This window comes from Babylonia areolata, chromosome 14 (assembly GCF_041734735.1).
Source record: "Babylonia areolata isolate BAREFJ2019XMU chromosome 14, ASM4173473v1, whole genome shotgun sequence".
Taxonomy (NCBI): Eukaryota; Metazoa; Mollusca; class Gastropoda; order Neogastropoda; family Buccinidae; genus Babylonia; species Babylonia areolata.
The window spans coordinates 12,700,218-12,717,838 of NC_134889.1; the positions used below are offsets into that span (position 1 = coordinate 12,700,218).

Consider the following 17,621-nt stretch of genomic DNA (forward strand, 5'->3'; position numbering starts at 1 on the left):
TGTGTGTGTGTGTGTGTGTGTGTGTGTGTGTGTGTGTGTGTGTGTGTGTGTGTGTGTTTGTGTGTGTGTGTTGTGTGTGTGTGTGTGCGTGTGTGTGTGTGTGTGTGCCTGTCTGTCCGTGTTTGTATGTGTGTATTTGTGTGTCTGTTTAAGTGTTTGACTCCGCCACTTTGTCTTTATCTTTGCAATTCTATTCACATCTTTGCAATGCTATTCACATCTTTGCAATGCTATTCACATCTTTGCAATTCTATTCACATCTTTGCAATACTGGAGGAATAATAAGTACTACGGTTTCATTCTTCTTTTTCACCAGAACACGCTACACCGTATCAGACATGATGTTCACATATTCATTGTTACCTCCCCTTTCCAGACACAATCCAGATAGTCAGACGCCGCTGGAAGCGCAACAAAAGAACGCATCTGGAAAGAAGCAGCAGCCTCAATGGGAGACAAACCGAAAGCTTCTGCTGTCCCCGTGATGATGTCACAGGCCTTCTTCGGGTCATGCAGGTAGCAGTCGTTCACTGTGCCCTTGGCCAAGTTTTTGAATTCACTGAAACACAGATGTAATTTTATCTTAGTTGATACATTTTTCTCTGAATTAAGTTCATGTTAACATGAATTACAGTGATAAGTGAGCAGATGGACAACGACACAACAATGGTGCATATCAACAGAAAATAAGATGTGCATTCGCAAACAGACAAGCACACACACACATGAAAAACACTTATATGCATGCATGCACACCACACATGAACATATGCACAATAAAAAAATACACAGACCCCCTCCACACACACACACACACACATATGAATCAGCTTTTTGACGGAGAAACAGAAAGCGAACACTAAGGAAACAGAATCTACATTATTTGAAAAAAAAGAGCTAAACTGAGAGAGAGAGAGAGAGAGAGAGAGAGAGGGGGGGGGGGGTTGAACACAAAACAAGACAAATTCTCTAATCAAAGAGTGTAAATAAATAAGCAAGGTACATGCTTTATTACATCCATACTTGGCGCTGCGAGCAGGATCGTACAGGGACAAGACAGTCACATAGGGATAGTTTAACATAGGAGAAGAGAGAAGAAGTGCAGCAGGTACATCAAGTCCACAAGAAGAAACGTCGCCCACATCAAGATGGCTTCAACCGACTTCCTGCCCAAACTCCCGACGCTATCCAGTGAGGAAGGCAGCAGTGAGGTCGACGACTTCATCAGTGAGGCCAGACTGATACTCCAGCTACAGCCCCTGGATGACGCGACAGCCTCTCTCTGGCTGATCTCGGCCCTTGCCGGCAGAGCTCGCCAGAAGATTGTCAGGCTGCCAGCGGCCAAGTGGACACCCCAGCCAAACTCCTTCACATCATTGAGGAGGACTGGGGAGATCAGCGAGACGCCACCGACCTTGCCACTGCCTTCTTTAAAGACAGGAGCAGCCCAAGAAGACGGTGACCGACTACGCGTCCCATCTTCGGTACCTGTGGACCAAGGTCAACAAGGCTGAAGATGGGGTGCTGCAGGTGCCAGCGACCATCCTCCGCGACGCCTTCGCCAGAGGCCTTCAGCCAGTCGCACTCAGGCGCGATGTCAGGCGCTTCATTCGTGACCACCCTGACACCACCTTCGAGGCAGCAAAGAAGGAGGCCCAGCGATGGCTGAGATAGATGGCTGAGCTGGCCACACTCACAGCTGAGAACACCAGCCTGCGACGTCAGCTGCAGTCCCCCAAACCAGCACACCGCCCGCATCCTACAAGACCAGCCCTTCACCATCGCCGCTGTGCTGCTGACCGCGTCCCAGACCCTCCACACTGTGTTTGGTGCGAGAGGTCTGGCCACACCGATCACCAGTGTCGCCACAAGCGACGCTACCAGGCCAGGCGACAGAATACTGACGACAAGCCGCCAGTTACAGCCCACAACCAGTGTGTTCCTACCACCCACACTGAGCAACATGGACCAACGCCGCCATCTCCAGCTCCAAACCAGCGACGCAGGAGACGCCGACGCAGACGGAGGCGCCACAGCACCACACCTGATGCTGTGATCCCACAGGTGTCCCCACCTGTACTCAGCCCCGCACCACAGAGGTCCAACCAGCAACAACCTCTTGTCACGCCTACTCACACGGTCCCACTGCACCACCAGGACAGCAAAGTGTCAGACACTGATACTGAACAGTGGTGTGTGGCAAGTCAGGCCCAGGCCAAGACCCAGGACATCAACCCTGCATGCTGCACCAGAACCGCCTCCACTACCACCAGATCCTGCACAAGGCGATCCACACGACTGGCATCCAGGGCACCACTGACTGTGTGAAGAGACTGGTGATGGTAAAAATACTTATAAGCCAGAACACTGACACTCCAAAAATGAACACTCAGGATGCCAGCACTCATGTTTGTTTATTTTTTTTAATTCTTGCTAAGCTGAAACAGTGCTATTATGTTATTTTTCATATCATTCCTGTTCATGCTGTAATTTTGTTTTCATTTCAGATATTTCTGCACGATTCATGTTTTATGTTTTTATTTTCTTCTTGCTTGACCTGTGATTTACATTGTCACTTGGTTTTAGCAATGCAAAGCATGACTATGAACATGCTACAATAATTATTGTTATAATCTATGTTATTATACATGTATGCTACTCTACATGTGCATCTGACAGTGATATGATAGATAGATTGATAGGCACACAAATGAATGCTTTCAAACTTCATAGTGTATTTACCTAATTGGGACCCCTTCTCTATATCAAATTGTTCAAAGTTTTTACTAAGTCCAAACCCATAACTTAACCTGGCTAAAACCACTTTGAATATAGAAGTAGGGTATTGTTCCTAAGAATGTTGCTGTCATTTCACATTCACTTAGCTATCAGTTATTAGCAAAATTATCTCCTTTTACCTCATCAATAATTCTTGTTTGATGCCCAGCTAACTCTGCTCACAAGAGTTACTTTTAATTAACCATCGCGGACGATGGATTTCAAAAGATGGGGGGGAGATGTGACCAAGCGCGCTATGCTTGCTCCAAAACTGTTCACACACGAGCTACATCAGACGACGTTTTTCCCAACTAACCTGCGCACAGATTGTGTGACATCACTCCCAGTTTGAACGCCAAGCCGCTTACATCATTTTGTCCTCGCCAGACAACCTACTCACGGCTCGACCAGTGTCGCGTCGCGGTACGCTATTGACTGAGCTGGAATCTGTGTTTCTGCAGCACCGTAATTAATTAATAACTCTTTTGTCAGATCAGTAAACTACAAGTATCACATACTGGCAGAATCGTCGCAGTTCCATTTGTGTTTGCCTACGCTAAACTGATTTAACGCAGTACAGTGAGTGATGAGTGGTCATTTCGTACCTGGTCAGTCATCTGACCAGAGCTGCTCTCTCTCTCTCTCTCTCTCTTGCTGTGTCGCGAGCAGTGTGTTTATCGTGTGTCTCCCCACAACGGCCGACATCTCGCTATGTATCGCTGCACTGTTTTCCTGTAATAACTGTAGTGAATAAACCATTGAAAGGGCGTCCGCTTTCATATGCTTCTGCCTGCATGGGAACCTATCTTCTACTACTCCTAATCCCTCATTCCATTCCTACACCCTTACCCCCTATTCTACCTATCTCCACTCCACTCCAACCCTACCCTTACCCTTTGCAAACATTTAGGTGCAGATAGTAAAAAAGGGAAATTAATCTGTAATTAATGCTAGGGGACTTAATTTGCTTTAAACTGATCTTTCTCATCTTAAACATTACATTTTGAAATTATACTAAATACATAAAAAAGCTTGTGTTTTACTCTCAGTGTACAGGGCTTTCACTATGTTCATTCGCCCAAGTGGTCTTTTTTGGAAAATACTAAAACCAATACGACGAGTGGACTTTACAGATCTGTTGGCTGAGCCCTGAAGGTCATGGGCAAAAATCAATTGCGTACACATATTTATACACATTCAAAGCACGTGCTCATATTCTTCACGAACGCGAACGACGCCATTTTGTTTCAAGTTGTTGACCTGCCCGTTCAATCCTATATTCAATGGACAATACATGATAACATGTCATGGAAAGTTGGAGAAGGAGACCGTTAAATATTTATTCAGAGAAAGATTTGTGAACGCCTCATCACTTACTGGATTATGCCCCAAACTGCCATAAAAATATCCACAGAATCAGTCGGAGTTCACAGTTAAAAATTGTAAACCATGTGAGTTAATACCCTTGAATTGATGAAACGAAAACATTTCCAGTCTTGACTTTTCTCAAAATGAAGTCCTTTTCACTTATACGACGTTTAGAAGTACTTGTACTTGGCTCTACATGTTATTAGTTTAACAAAATACTCAATTTTCATATCAACTTTAAAACTATAAAACTAGAATGAACATAAAAGAGAAATTGAATTGACCGTGTCATACTACATTCCCGCCGGGTGTAACCAAACTTGTACATCTATCTAGATCTAGAGAAAACGGCTAAATGTTGCAGTGTGAGTGTGGCGATAGCCACGTCTCCTTTACCGCGGACTTTTAAAATTTTTTTTATTGCCCTTAAAGATTTTTTGAATGCCCAAGATACACCAGAATAATATGATTTAAACAGCGTTCTCACTGCGAAGACCGCAATTGATTTATCGCCCTTTAAAAAAGTATGTTCAAATATTAAATTTTAGAACGTCAGTTAAGGAGCCACGATAGTGTAATGGGTAAGATAGTTTCTTCTCACCCGAACAAGCGGGGTTCGAATCTGGTTATGACTTTTTTTTTCTTTTTTCTTTTTTTAACCCAAAGCTTTATAGTAACAAATACAGAACACATTTTAACAATTAGATTTTTTTTTAAAGTGTATCACAAGTGAGTCTTGAAGGCCTTGCCTCTCTTGTCTTAACTGATGTAGTTTTGAATTAAGATTTTTGGACATAACTGCTAGAGGTTTTGACCAAAATACACTATATCGCTCATTATTCCAAAGATTTTATGATTGGCAACTTCTTCAATTTTTTGGTTAGCAATGCAGAGGACTTGGTAAATTCTTGGAAATGTTTTGCTGTTTTTGTCTTGCGGTCTTGTGATTCAAACATGTCTATTTCACTAGATATGTCATATTGCACTTCTAGAGATAATGAATGATTGTTGATGTATGTATGTATGTATGTATGTATATATATCTATATCTATATCTATATATACATAGAGAGAGAGAGAGAGAGAGAGAGAGAGAGACTCACTCAGCCTGCAGTTTGAACACGTGAGCTTGCCGATCACCAGGCACATTTTCCGCCAGATGATTGGACACATGAGATGCCACCAGTGCGTGAGCAACATGATCCTGAAACTGGAAGCAACATCAGCAACAGTAGTAATACCAACAGCAGCAGTAACAACGAAAAAATGACAATTCTTTCAGGAGAAACTCCTTGTGCATAAAAACACACACCCAACTACAAACCCTATACCCATGCAAACAAAACAAGCCTGCGCACTCAAACACAAACAAGCAAGCACACACACAAACATACAGTCCACCTACAGCTATGCCATACAATGGCAGGGACCGAAAAATACATACATGCTTAAAATAAAACTGACATAAATGCCTGCTTGATTTTTGTTATACTGACACTGAGATAACCTAGGTGCATTTCTCAGATCAGCATGTAGTGACTATCAAATGGTCAGGGCACGAAAGCTGAAAGCACCAGCTAATTTATTTCACAGCCGCTGTGGCGAAGTGGTTAGCGTCGCGGACTGACGGCTGGGATGACGCGGGTTCGAATCCCAGCGGAGGTGGGCTTTTCGGCCCGTGGCCGGCTCCTACCCAGAGTTGAGTGTGCTGTGGGCTTAAATGGGGAGACTGGGACCGCACAGTCGAGTGTCATCCACTTCAAGGATGCGTCTTTGGGTGTGTTGCTCTAATTACGTGACCAACACTGCATGTGTCTGTATTTCTCGGGCCTGGTTAACGCCGGGATATCATTATGACAGGAAGCGTAGAGTACAGCCTTGTCACGCAGTCCCAAACCAAAATGAACCTCCATAGCAACATCGTCATCATCATCGTCATCCTCCTTCATCGTCATCAATAAAACAATTCACCAACAAAAGTATCAAAGTCTGTGGCCTTTCATGCCCTGCTCTCATGGTGACCTCAGTTTCGATACCCCTCCACTTCCGTGCTTGGGGTGAGTCCTGTCAATGTCGTCAGTGTCGGCAGATTCATGGGGGGCTGTTGTTTGAGGGACGTGGTGGCGGTCTCCACTCTGGGGGGGGACGCTCACTCACTCTGGCTCCGCGACTAAGCCATTATTGTCGTTAGTATGGGGCTCAGTAGGTGGTGTCCTAAGTACGTTAAAACAGAACAGGCACCACTGAACACCACCAAAGTGACTCAGCAGCAGTGCAGGGTCTCCTCTGGTGTGGGCCTCCTGGCGACCTAACATCGATGGCTCCCTGTGGACTGCCGACGCTGGAACTGTGACGGACGAACCCGGGTGTGGCCGTGTATGGGGGAATCTAAATGAGTGGCGTGGGAGTAATGCCACTGAAATGGTGCAGATGATGGTGCAGCAAAAAAAAAAAAAAAAAAAAAAAAAAAAATCATGTTCCTTTTTCTTGACATGCCTTTCATTTGATGAACATACAGGGTGTGTGCTTGTCAGGTAAACTCAAAATGATGGAAGGCAAGAACTGACCACTTTTCTGGAAAACTGAAGCTGACAGATAGCTAATAGATTTCCTAAATGACGGGCGTGACATGATTTCGCAGTTTGTTCCTTGTGAACGATTGATGCCTTGTTATCTTAACCTTTCTGAAGACAGCCAAGACTCAGTTACAGTAGTCAGTACGGGCTTGATCAAACAGTGACCAGTCTATTGCAGGTGCCCTTTGAGAGAGGAATGATCTAACTGATGAAATGCTTCTCAATTCAAGAAAACCGGCATGACAAACACTGCTGATCTGATCAGACATGGTCTGCCTTTACCCCCAGGTACTTCACCCACACACTCAGGGGAAAAGTCACATTACCAACGTCCACTAAACCAGAGGCAACAAGTCTGCGACAAGCAGGAGAGCCAACAAGTGTGAGTTCAGTTTTTTCAGCGGTATTCAGCATGAGCTTGCTACTAATTATCTACATAAGTACTTCACGAACACACATCTGAATACTATATGCTGCTTTCACTAACAAACATTTTTGACAGTTGCATGCTGTCAGCATATCTGGAAAAATCAGTCACAAGCAGTGATCACATCAGACAGAACTATGGAACAGAGAGTAAACAGACACGGCGCAGCCATCAAGGCCAGCCCAGCCCTGTGACGTCAGCACACCCATGTGCATATTGCCCACAGTATCACTCTGCTAACCACACTGAATGTTGATATCCCCACAGTATCACTCTGCTAACCACACTGAATGTTGATATCCCCACAGTATCACTCTGCTAACCACACTGAATGTTGATATCCCCACAGTATCACTCTGCTAACCACACTGAATGTTGATATCCCCACAGTATCACTCTGCTAACCACACTGAAAGTTGATATCCCCACAGTATCAAATTGCTAACCACACTGAATGTTGATATCCCCACAGTATCACTCTGCTAACCACACTGAAAGTTGATATCCCCACAGTATCACTCTGCTAACCACACTGAAAGTTGATATCCCCACAGTATCACTCTGCTAACCACACTGAAAGTTGATATCCCCACAGTATCATTCTGCTAACCACACTGAAAGTTGATATCCCCACAGTATCACTCTGCTAACCACACTGAAAGTTGATATCCCCACAGTATCAAATTGCTAACCACACTGAAAGTTGATATCCCCACAGTATCACTCTGCTAACCACACTGAATGTTGATATCCCCACAGTATCAAATTGCGAACCACACTGAAAGTTGATATCCCCACAGTATCACTCTGCTAACCACACTGAATGTTGATATCCCCACAGTGTCAAATTGCTAACCACACTGAATGTTGATATCCCCACAGTATCAAATTGCGAACCACACTGAAAGTTGATATCCCCACAGTATCACTCTGCTAACCACACTGAAAGTTGATATCCCCACAGTATCACTCTGCTAACCACACTGAAAGTTGATATCCCCACAGTATCAAATTGCTAACCACACTGAATGTTGATATCCCCACAGTATCAAATTGCTAACCACACTGAAAGTTGATATCCCCACAGTATCACTTTGCTAACCACATTGAAAGTTGATATCCCCACAGTATCACTTTGCTAACCATGCTGAAAGTTGAACATCTCAATAGTTTTAAGTTAATGAAAGTTGACATCATCACAGTATCAATTTGCTTATGAGCTGAAAGTTGACAAAGCTGTGATCCTCATCAGCTGACTTATGGACATCAAGAATGGCTCTCAACAGAAAGCATATCGGTCAGCTTGAAACGTTGCACATGCATTTAACGAGGCTTCATCAGCATTTGTTGGTGGGACCATGTCACAAACAAAGAGGTTCTAGACAAATCTGGCTTTGCAAGTGTTCAAAGCCATGGTCCTGCAGGCACAAACATGGAAGACTGGCCGCATCATTCACACAGGTGAGTCTGGAATGCCACAACTCCTCTACAGCATCCGTTCCAATGGGTTCAGAAGCCAAGAGAGTGAAACTGGACAAAGAAGAAGTACAACTATTGTATCATGAAGCATCACCAGCACTGTGGCAGAGAAGTACAACTATTGTATCATGAAGCATCACCACCAGCACTGTAGCAGAGAAGTACAACTATTGTATCATGATTCATCACCACCAGCACTGTAGCAGAGAAGTACAACTATTGTATCATGATTCATCACCAGCACTGTGGCAGAGAAGTACAACTATTGTATCATGATTCATCACCAGCACTGTGGCAGAGAAGTACAACTATTGTATCATGATTCACCACCAGCACTGTAGCAGAGAAGTACAACTATTGTATCATGATTCACCACCACCAGCACTTAGCAGAGAAGTACAACTATTGTATCATGATTCACCACCAGCACTGTGGCAGAGAAGTACAACTATTGTATCATGATTCACCACCACCAGCACTGTAGCAGAGAAGTACAACTATTGTATCATGATTCACCACCACCAGCACTGTAGCAGAGAAGTACAACTATTGTATCATGATTCCCCACAGGCACTGTAGCAGAGAAGTACAACTATTGTATCATGATTCATCACCAGCACTGTGGCAGAGAAGTACAACTATTGTATCATGATTCACCACCAGCACTGTGGCAGAGAAGTACAACTATTGTATCATGATTCCCCACAGGCACTGTAGCAGAGAAGTACAACTATTGTATCATGATTCACCACCAGCACTGTGGCAGAGAAGTACAACTATTGTATCATGATTCACCACCAGCACTGTAGCAGAGAAGAACAACTATTGTATCATGATTCACCACCACCAGCACTGTAGCAGAGAAGAACAACTATTGTATCATGATTCACCACCACCAGCACTGTGGCAGAGAAGTACAACTATTGTATCATGATTCACCACCACCAGCACTGTGGCAGAGAAGTACAACTATTGTATCATGATTCACCACCACCAGCACTGTAGCAGAGAAGTACAACTATTGTATCATGATTCATCACCAGCACTGTGGCAGAGAAGTACAACTATTGTATCATGATTCACCACCAGCACTGTAGCAGAGAAGTACAACTATTGTATCATGATTCACCACCAGCACTGTGGCAGAGAAGTACAACTATTGTATCATGATTCCCCACAGGCACTGTAGCAGAGAAGTACAACTATTGTATCATGATTCACCACCACAAGCACTGTGAGAGAAGTACAACTATTGTATCATGATTCATCACCAGCACTGTGGCAGAGAAGTACAACTATTGTATCATGATTCATCACCAGCACTGTAGCAGAGAAGAACAACTATTGTATCATGATTCACCACCACCAGCACTTAGCAGAGAAGTACAACTATTGTATCATGATTCACCACCAGCACTGTGGAGAGAAGTACAACTATTGTATCATGATTCACCACCAGCACTGTGGAGAGAAGTACAACTATTGTATCATGATTCACCACCACCAGCACTGTGGCAGAGAAGTACAACTATTGTATCATGATTCATCACCAGCACTGTGGCAGAGAAGTACAACTATTGTATCATGATTCACCACCAGCACTGTGGAGAGAAGTACAACTATTGTATCATGATTCACCACCACCAGCACTGTGGCAGAGAAGTACAACTATTGTATCATGATTCACCACCAGCACTGTGGAGAGAAGTACAACTATTGTATCATGATTCACCACCACCAGCACTGTGGCAGAGAAGTACAACTATTGTATCATGATTCACCACCACCAGCACTGTAGCAGAGAAGTACAACTATTGTATCATGATTCATCACCAGCACTGTGGCAGAGAAGTACAACTATTGTATCATGATTCATCACCAGCACTGTGGCAGAGAAGTACAACTATTGTATCATGATTCATCACCAGCACTGTAGCAGAGAAGTACAACTATTGTATCATGATTCACCACCAGCACTTAGCAGAGAAGTACAACTATTGTATCATGAAGCATCACCAGCACTGTGGCAGAGAAGTACAACTATTGTATCATGATTCACCGCAAGCACTGTAGCAGAGAAGTACAACTGTTGTATCATGAAGCATCACCAGCACTGTAGCAGAGATCCATGCCAATGACACTGGCGAACAACCAGAAACAGTCTGCCCGCCAAAGCTGTGTCGCCGATGCCAGAGAGAGGGTGATGAAAGATTTGAACCCAGTACATCCTGATCCCTAAATGCCAATGTCTCTACTCTGCTTGTGTGTGGCTTGTCAACTGACTTGTGAGTCAACATGTACCCACAAGAACTGAACGTGCACTATACAGCCAGACCAGACTGGCCACAACTGTACCTGTTTCCTTTTCAGTGTCTTTACTCACTACTTCTGTAGCCTATAAAAAAATTCAAACATGACATACATTATTATGTATGTACCCTCCCGTGATATAAATAGAAGCATGTGGACACGTCATTTAAGGAAACATAATATGCATGTGTTGATTATTTCATCAAAAAGCAAGTTTCTTGTCTGGGCTCAAGTTCTTACAAAATCAATGATAAGTCACATGGAAATGTGGAATGTAGTGATGTATTGTGCAACATATTTTGAAACAAACTGGAATACGAAATACAAACTGTGTTGCACATCACATAATATAGTTTACATCAAAAGTTTACTCACAACAGCTTGCTTCCAGAAATGTTTGGCCAGCCTGGTTTGTCCGTTCAGCACCGCATACAGAAACAGGTGGTGGACAATGGTGGACGGTTTGGAATGAACCAGATCATCAACTGTGGCATGAATGGAAGGCATATCATTATCGCAAAATCTTTATTTCGTTCACAAAACAATTCCTGCATAAAGCAAACTAACAAACAAATTTAGGGTTCAACATGTATCCGAGGTTAAGTAAATGTGTTGGTGTGTGTACTTTACTTCTTTGCTGTTGTTGTTGTTGTTGTTGTTGTTGTTGTTGTTGTTGTTGTTGTTGTTGTTGTGTGTGTGTGACTCATTAATTGTCGTAAAACCCATCAAAGAAGATATGGACACTAAAACTAAACAAAAAACCCATATGAGACCAACAAAATGTGCATGCACATTCGTTCAGGGTTATCATACACACTTCCTGCCAGTTGGGGCCAGAAACTCAATAGCAACAGAGAACTTGGAGTTTTAAGTAATGTGTTGCCAATGCCATCTGATAAATGTTTTGAAATCGGAAATTAAACGTCAAAAGAAGACGTGATCTTACCATTCTTCAGCTTGCAGACATGTTGGACAAAGCATTCTCTTTCTCCAAAACAGTGCAGATCTTTGATCTGTAACAGACATAAAGATTTTGGTTTTATTTCAGAACACACATTATCGAAGCTATAGAGGATCAGGGAGAAGATGCTATTAAAATATATAAGTAAGCCAACACACTAAGTTTTAACAGAGTAATGGAATAGAATAGTATTTTATTTTTCAGATTATGGAACTGAATAATAATAATAATAATAATAATGAAAATGATAATAATAACAATAGCTAATTAAACACCCATATAGTGCACACCTCGAAATTGAACTGGGACTCAAAAGGCTTTACATTTGATATCATCTTGAACAGAGCAAACAATACGTCGTCTTGAATGGAGAGAAAACCACAACACAAAGTCGGAAAGTTATAGCGCACATGATCACAAAGATACACAACACAAATGATCCATCAAGTCAAAGTGTATGCACATGCACAAACATGTATGCACAGTCAAACGCACAGACATATGTAACCCCCACACCCCCACCCACACACAGACAAGAATGTTTTAAAAGATGAGGTAAAGATGAAGTTACTTGGACTGGATGTTTTGAGATCAACGGAAAGAGAATTCCAAACTGAAAACTGAAAAAGGAAAGGAACTCTGATCGTAATTTTGTGCTCCATTTTTTGGGGATCCTCGGAGTCTCTAAATGAAGTGAGGAACGAAAGTGTCTAGCAAACGAGTTAACAGAAAGGAGTTGTGAGAGATAAAGAGGGGCTGCACCACAGGAGTGAAGAAACGTTGCCAGTTGTACTCAATGCATACTTCAACAGGAGGCAAGTTCACAGTAGCGGCTGCAGATGAACAGTATTTCTGCTTTTAAAAACGTGAATGGTGGCAGTGTTTTGGACTATCTTAAGTTTTCTTTAAGGGGTAAGCAGGGTAACTGGAGAGGAGAGAATGACAGTAATCGTACCCAAAAGATAAGCAGGACAGTTGGAGATAAGAGAATGATTGTAGTTCTAACTTAAATAGTAAACTGGATAGTTGAAAGTAGAAAATGACTGTTGTCTTATCCATAAGGTAAGCAGAACAGTTGGAGAGTACAGAATGACTATAGTCCATCCAGAAAGATAGGAATGGTAGCTGGAGAGGAGAGAGTGACATAGTTGTTCTAAACAAAGGTAAGCAGGATAGATGGAGAGGAGAGAGTGACACAGTTGTTCTAAACAAAAGGTAAGCAGGATAGCTGGAGAGGAGAGAGTGACATAGTTGTCCTAAACAAAAGGTAAGCAGGATAGTTGGAGAAGAGAAATGACCACAGACCTGCCTAAAAAGTAAGCAGGATATTTGAAGAGGAGAGAATGACGATAGTCTTGATCAAAGGATGCTCAGGACAGTTTGAGACAAGAGAAGAACAGTCGTCCCACTAGGAAAGAACTGCAGAAAGATGGATCTTTGTTGTGTCCGCAGTAAAAAGTGGTGGACTGTACAAAATACACACCCCTTACGATACTTGGTCTTCAATTTGTATATCTTATTGTAAAGCGCGGTGAGCTCCATCTGAGATGGGGATACTGTGCAATATAAGCCTGCATTTTATTATCATTATATTATCAATGAACGAATAAACAAACACATCAATGAACGAATAAATGAATACATAAATAAATAAATAAGATAAAATACAAAAAATAATCCATCAAATAAATAAGTAAATGAAAAAATAAATAATATACATTTAAAAAAAATCAAAACAAAAAGGTAACCCTAAACGCTGTCCGTCAACTAAAACTCACAAAGCTGAAAACAAACTTGTGTTCTTTGTTACCCAAATTCATATGAACGTAACATACTGCTTTGAAAAGAAATGCAGCGTATCTTTAGCATTTAGCATGATGTAGTGAATGGTATACAGTACAATAGTGAAACTGTAGGAGGTGACATCTGACATGATTTCTGTTCATTGTTACTGCATCAAACTGGCATGGTATGAACATTTTCTGACCTTGGAATAGGGGATGGAGTCATCAGGTTGTATCTTCTCCCTTTCCTGGCGAACAAAAAATAGATATATAAACAGAAGATAGATACAAAACGTAAAATTCAGAATCTCTCTCTCTCTCTCTCTCTCTCTTTCACTCTCTCTCTCATGGAAAATCACGCTTACATGATCTTAATATCAACAAAGTCATTCAAAGAACACACAGACTGCTTGTCAATGATATCCCACCACACAGTTCTTCCAAATCCACGTCTCTGTCCCACAATTTTTTTCCGAACGTTAATGTTAACAAGAGCTTTTCCCACAGAGTTCTTGTCAGAGTTTTTTTTTACTGGTGGCCCAGTGCACAGACCTCTCGGCCAGAAGCCAGTGTCCCAGAAACAGCTCCTGCGCAGTCCATGATTTTTGCTGCACCCCGCCACCCCCGCCCCCTCATTCCCTCCCTCTTTTAACAAGACCATGTGTGGTGGTCTGGTGCAAGTCTTTCAGATGAGACGACAATCTGAGTCCATGTGTACAGTAAACACTTAGCGCTTGTTACCAAACCAACGGCAAGAGAGTTATCTCTAACAAAATCCACTTTCATGGATAAAACAAGTATGCACCTTCAGACAGAACAACGGGCGGTGCTGCCGAGACAGTATCACACTTTCCCCGGGGACAGGCAGCCCGAATCTCACAATGAAAAATATGTTATGACTAAACAGCAGTACAATACATTACAACTGTTCCTGGTATTCATTATAATGCTTTTTCAAGGTAAGCTATTTTCAGAAATAGTTTTATAAGTGCTGTATCAGGTATTTAAATGCCCAATCTTCAGTGCTCAACTACTGGCATACTAGCATTACTTTGATGTCACTTGTACACCACCAACCAGTCAGCAGGAGAGATTCCGGACAGAAAGTGCATTGATGCTGCGCTGAGTCACCTTTCTAGGTCAGTATAAAGAGAACACCACGCACTGAACCTTTCAGTGACACAGATCATTGTTTTGATGAAGAGCCAGACTGACTGAGCCCTCCTCCCCCACACCCCCCACTCCTCATCTTCCAAAACCCTCCACCCCCTCTCCCTGTGCTCAAAGATGGTCACAACGACTGTGCTCATGAATAACCAACGCTGGAGCACTGTTGACATGAAGACTATTCGGGTGGCAGGCAAATACTGACCATACTGATTTAAAAAACTATATGACTATGGAAACATACTAACTAGTTATGTTAAATCTAATATTCAGAACAAATATCAAAATCAAATGAAAATGTACACAGACGTATCAGTAACTCATGAAAGGTAGGTTCTATGTAATCAATACCTGATCTGAAGATAGAGAAATCATTTCATATTGGAAACAACAAATCAATTCTCACAGCTGAAGTCTTTGTCATATTGATGGCCTTAAATTTCCTAATTGATTTTCCACACAATATTTTTAACATTTTTGTGTGTGTTGATTTCAAGTCAGACACTGACTTGAAATCAACACAGAAAAGAATGTTAAAAATATTGGCACTATAACCATTGAAATTACAGACAAGATATTCAATGATACTTGAAATCAGCCACTTAATCAATGCTCTCTGTTTGCGAGACACTGCAATCCCATTCTGCTGGATACCATCTCATTCCTTATTCTATGACGGTAAAGTGTTTCAGAAGAACGTATTGTCCAGAGTCACTTCAATTGGATATTCATTTGTCCTTAAAAGAATTATATAGTTTAGTATAATTGTAAGCTTGGAAACAGTTTCAGATATCCTTAATGAAATATGATATACAGTACATAAAGTTTCCAATTAGCGCTGTAAAAAAAAAACATGTCCACGTAAATAGAAAAAATATTATCACTTATGTGTAGACAGAAAACTAATGCTTTTAAAAGCAAATATACCAGAAATATCACATACCAACAAAATATCACCCCCGAACATGTCCTGACCTGTGATGTTATGAAAAAATATATCCCAGTAATCTACCTCAGAAGCATTACAAAATCACACACACACACACACACACACACACACACACACACACACACACACACACACACAAAGCGTGCCAAAAACTGAAGAACAACAAATCACTGGGCATAGACGGCAACAGAAATGAGATAATTAAATTTGTCTTACTAGACTTACTTCCCACAATCAAACACACACACACGCGCGCGCGCACACACACACATGCACACCCTCAGCGTGTACATTCAGGCCACATTTCCATATCCAGTTCATTATACTACCACCCACCTTCCACCCACACCCACCACTTTCCCTGCTACCCCCCTCCCCCGCCCCAGCCACCCAAACCCTACTTTGTCTTTCTCAAATAGATATAATCCTAGTGAACGGACATAAAATCAAACAACACCAGCGTCAACACCAACACCAACACTACACACACACACACACACACGGCTCTACATGTGCTACACAGAACATTTCGTAATACAAATATTAATATAGATATCATGTGTTAGTCATATGATACTTTGATAACACCTATTTCAACATGTGGAGGAGAAGTTTGGTTTCCATATGATGTTGCAGGAGATGTATCGTTTGATTTATTCGAATTATTCAGTAATTGTCTTTTCAACAAATTTCCACATGAAAGACTTCATATCAAGTTTTGTAAACAATTACTTGGTGTACATAAAAGAGCAATGGTTCTCCCCGTTTTAGGAGAATTAAGAAGATTCCCTATTAGCCTAAAAATAATATGTCAAGTTATTGGCTATCGGATACACATATTAGAGCTTCCTCAAAATTCACTTGTATACACAACATATAAATGCATGTATAGTCAAACAAATAAAAATGTTCAGTGGATACTTTTCATAAGAAATGTATTAACTAACACTGGATTAGATCATGTTTGGAAAAATCAGTTCACTTTTAGGGTTAAAAGATTAAAGTATGCTATATCCAAGAAGCTTGAAAATGAATATATAAAATTTTGGAAACAGAAATATAACAGTTCATCTAAATTAGAATTTTACAAGAACGCTGTGACAAATTATAAAATTGAACCGTATTTAAAGAATACAGCAAATACACAACACAAGAAAGCACTGACCATGTTACGAATCAGCGCCCATGACTTACAAATCGAACAGGGAAGATATAAAAATACACCGAAAGAACAAAGACTGTGTGATACTTGTAACAGTTTAGAAGATGAGATTCACCTTTTAGACAATTGTTTAAAGTACAATACCTACAGACACAGATTCCTAATCGATATATGTCGTCCAAATGCAAAGCCTAGTGAATTGATCCTTCTAACAGAATTACAGCCAAGGCTGGCGAAATTTGTTCACGAATGTTTCTCTTCTTAATATGCTCATGTTTATGTTTATGTTTTATTGTGTCTTATAAACTTTAAGGTTTTATGACAATAAAAAGTATTCTATTCTATTCTATTCTATTCTACACACACACACACACACACACACACACACACACACACACATACATACATACATACATACACACACACACACACACACACACAAACTAACAAAAAAACAAACACACACACACACACAAACTAACAAAAAACAAAAACAAACAAGCAAACAAAAAAAACAACAACATACACACACGCACGCACGCACGCACGCACACACGCACGCATGCACGCACACACACACACACACGCACGCGCACACACACACACACACACACGCGCGCGCGCACACCACCACCACCACCACCACCACCAACACAACAA

At 41.7% G+C, this 17,621-nt stretch overlaps 1 protein-coding gene across 3 annotated transcripts in view; it reads right to left on the reverse strand.

The window, feature by feature from the left end:
• LOC143289823 (uncharacterized) overlaps nt 1-17,621 on the reverse strand; it is a 135,687-nt gene that overhangs the window by 57,808 nt on the left and 60,258 nt on the right. For all 3 annotated transcript variants that reach the window (XM_076598998.1, XM_076598997.1, XM_076598999.1), the window contains exons 15-19: nt 13,887-13,931; nt 11,885-11,951; nt 11,314-11,423; nt 5,250-5,356; nt 364-559 (exon numbers count right to left, since the gene is read on the reverse strand). In XM_076598998.1, the coding sequence (XP_076455113.1) occupies nt 364-559; nt 5,250-5,356; nt 11,314-11,423; nt 11,885-11,951; nt 13,887-13,931 (525 nt within the window). The remainder of the gene's footprint in view (nt 1-363; nt 560-5,249; nt 5,357-11,313; nt 11,424-11,884; nt 11,952-13,886; nt 13,932-17,621) is intronic.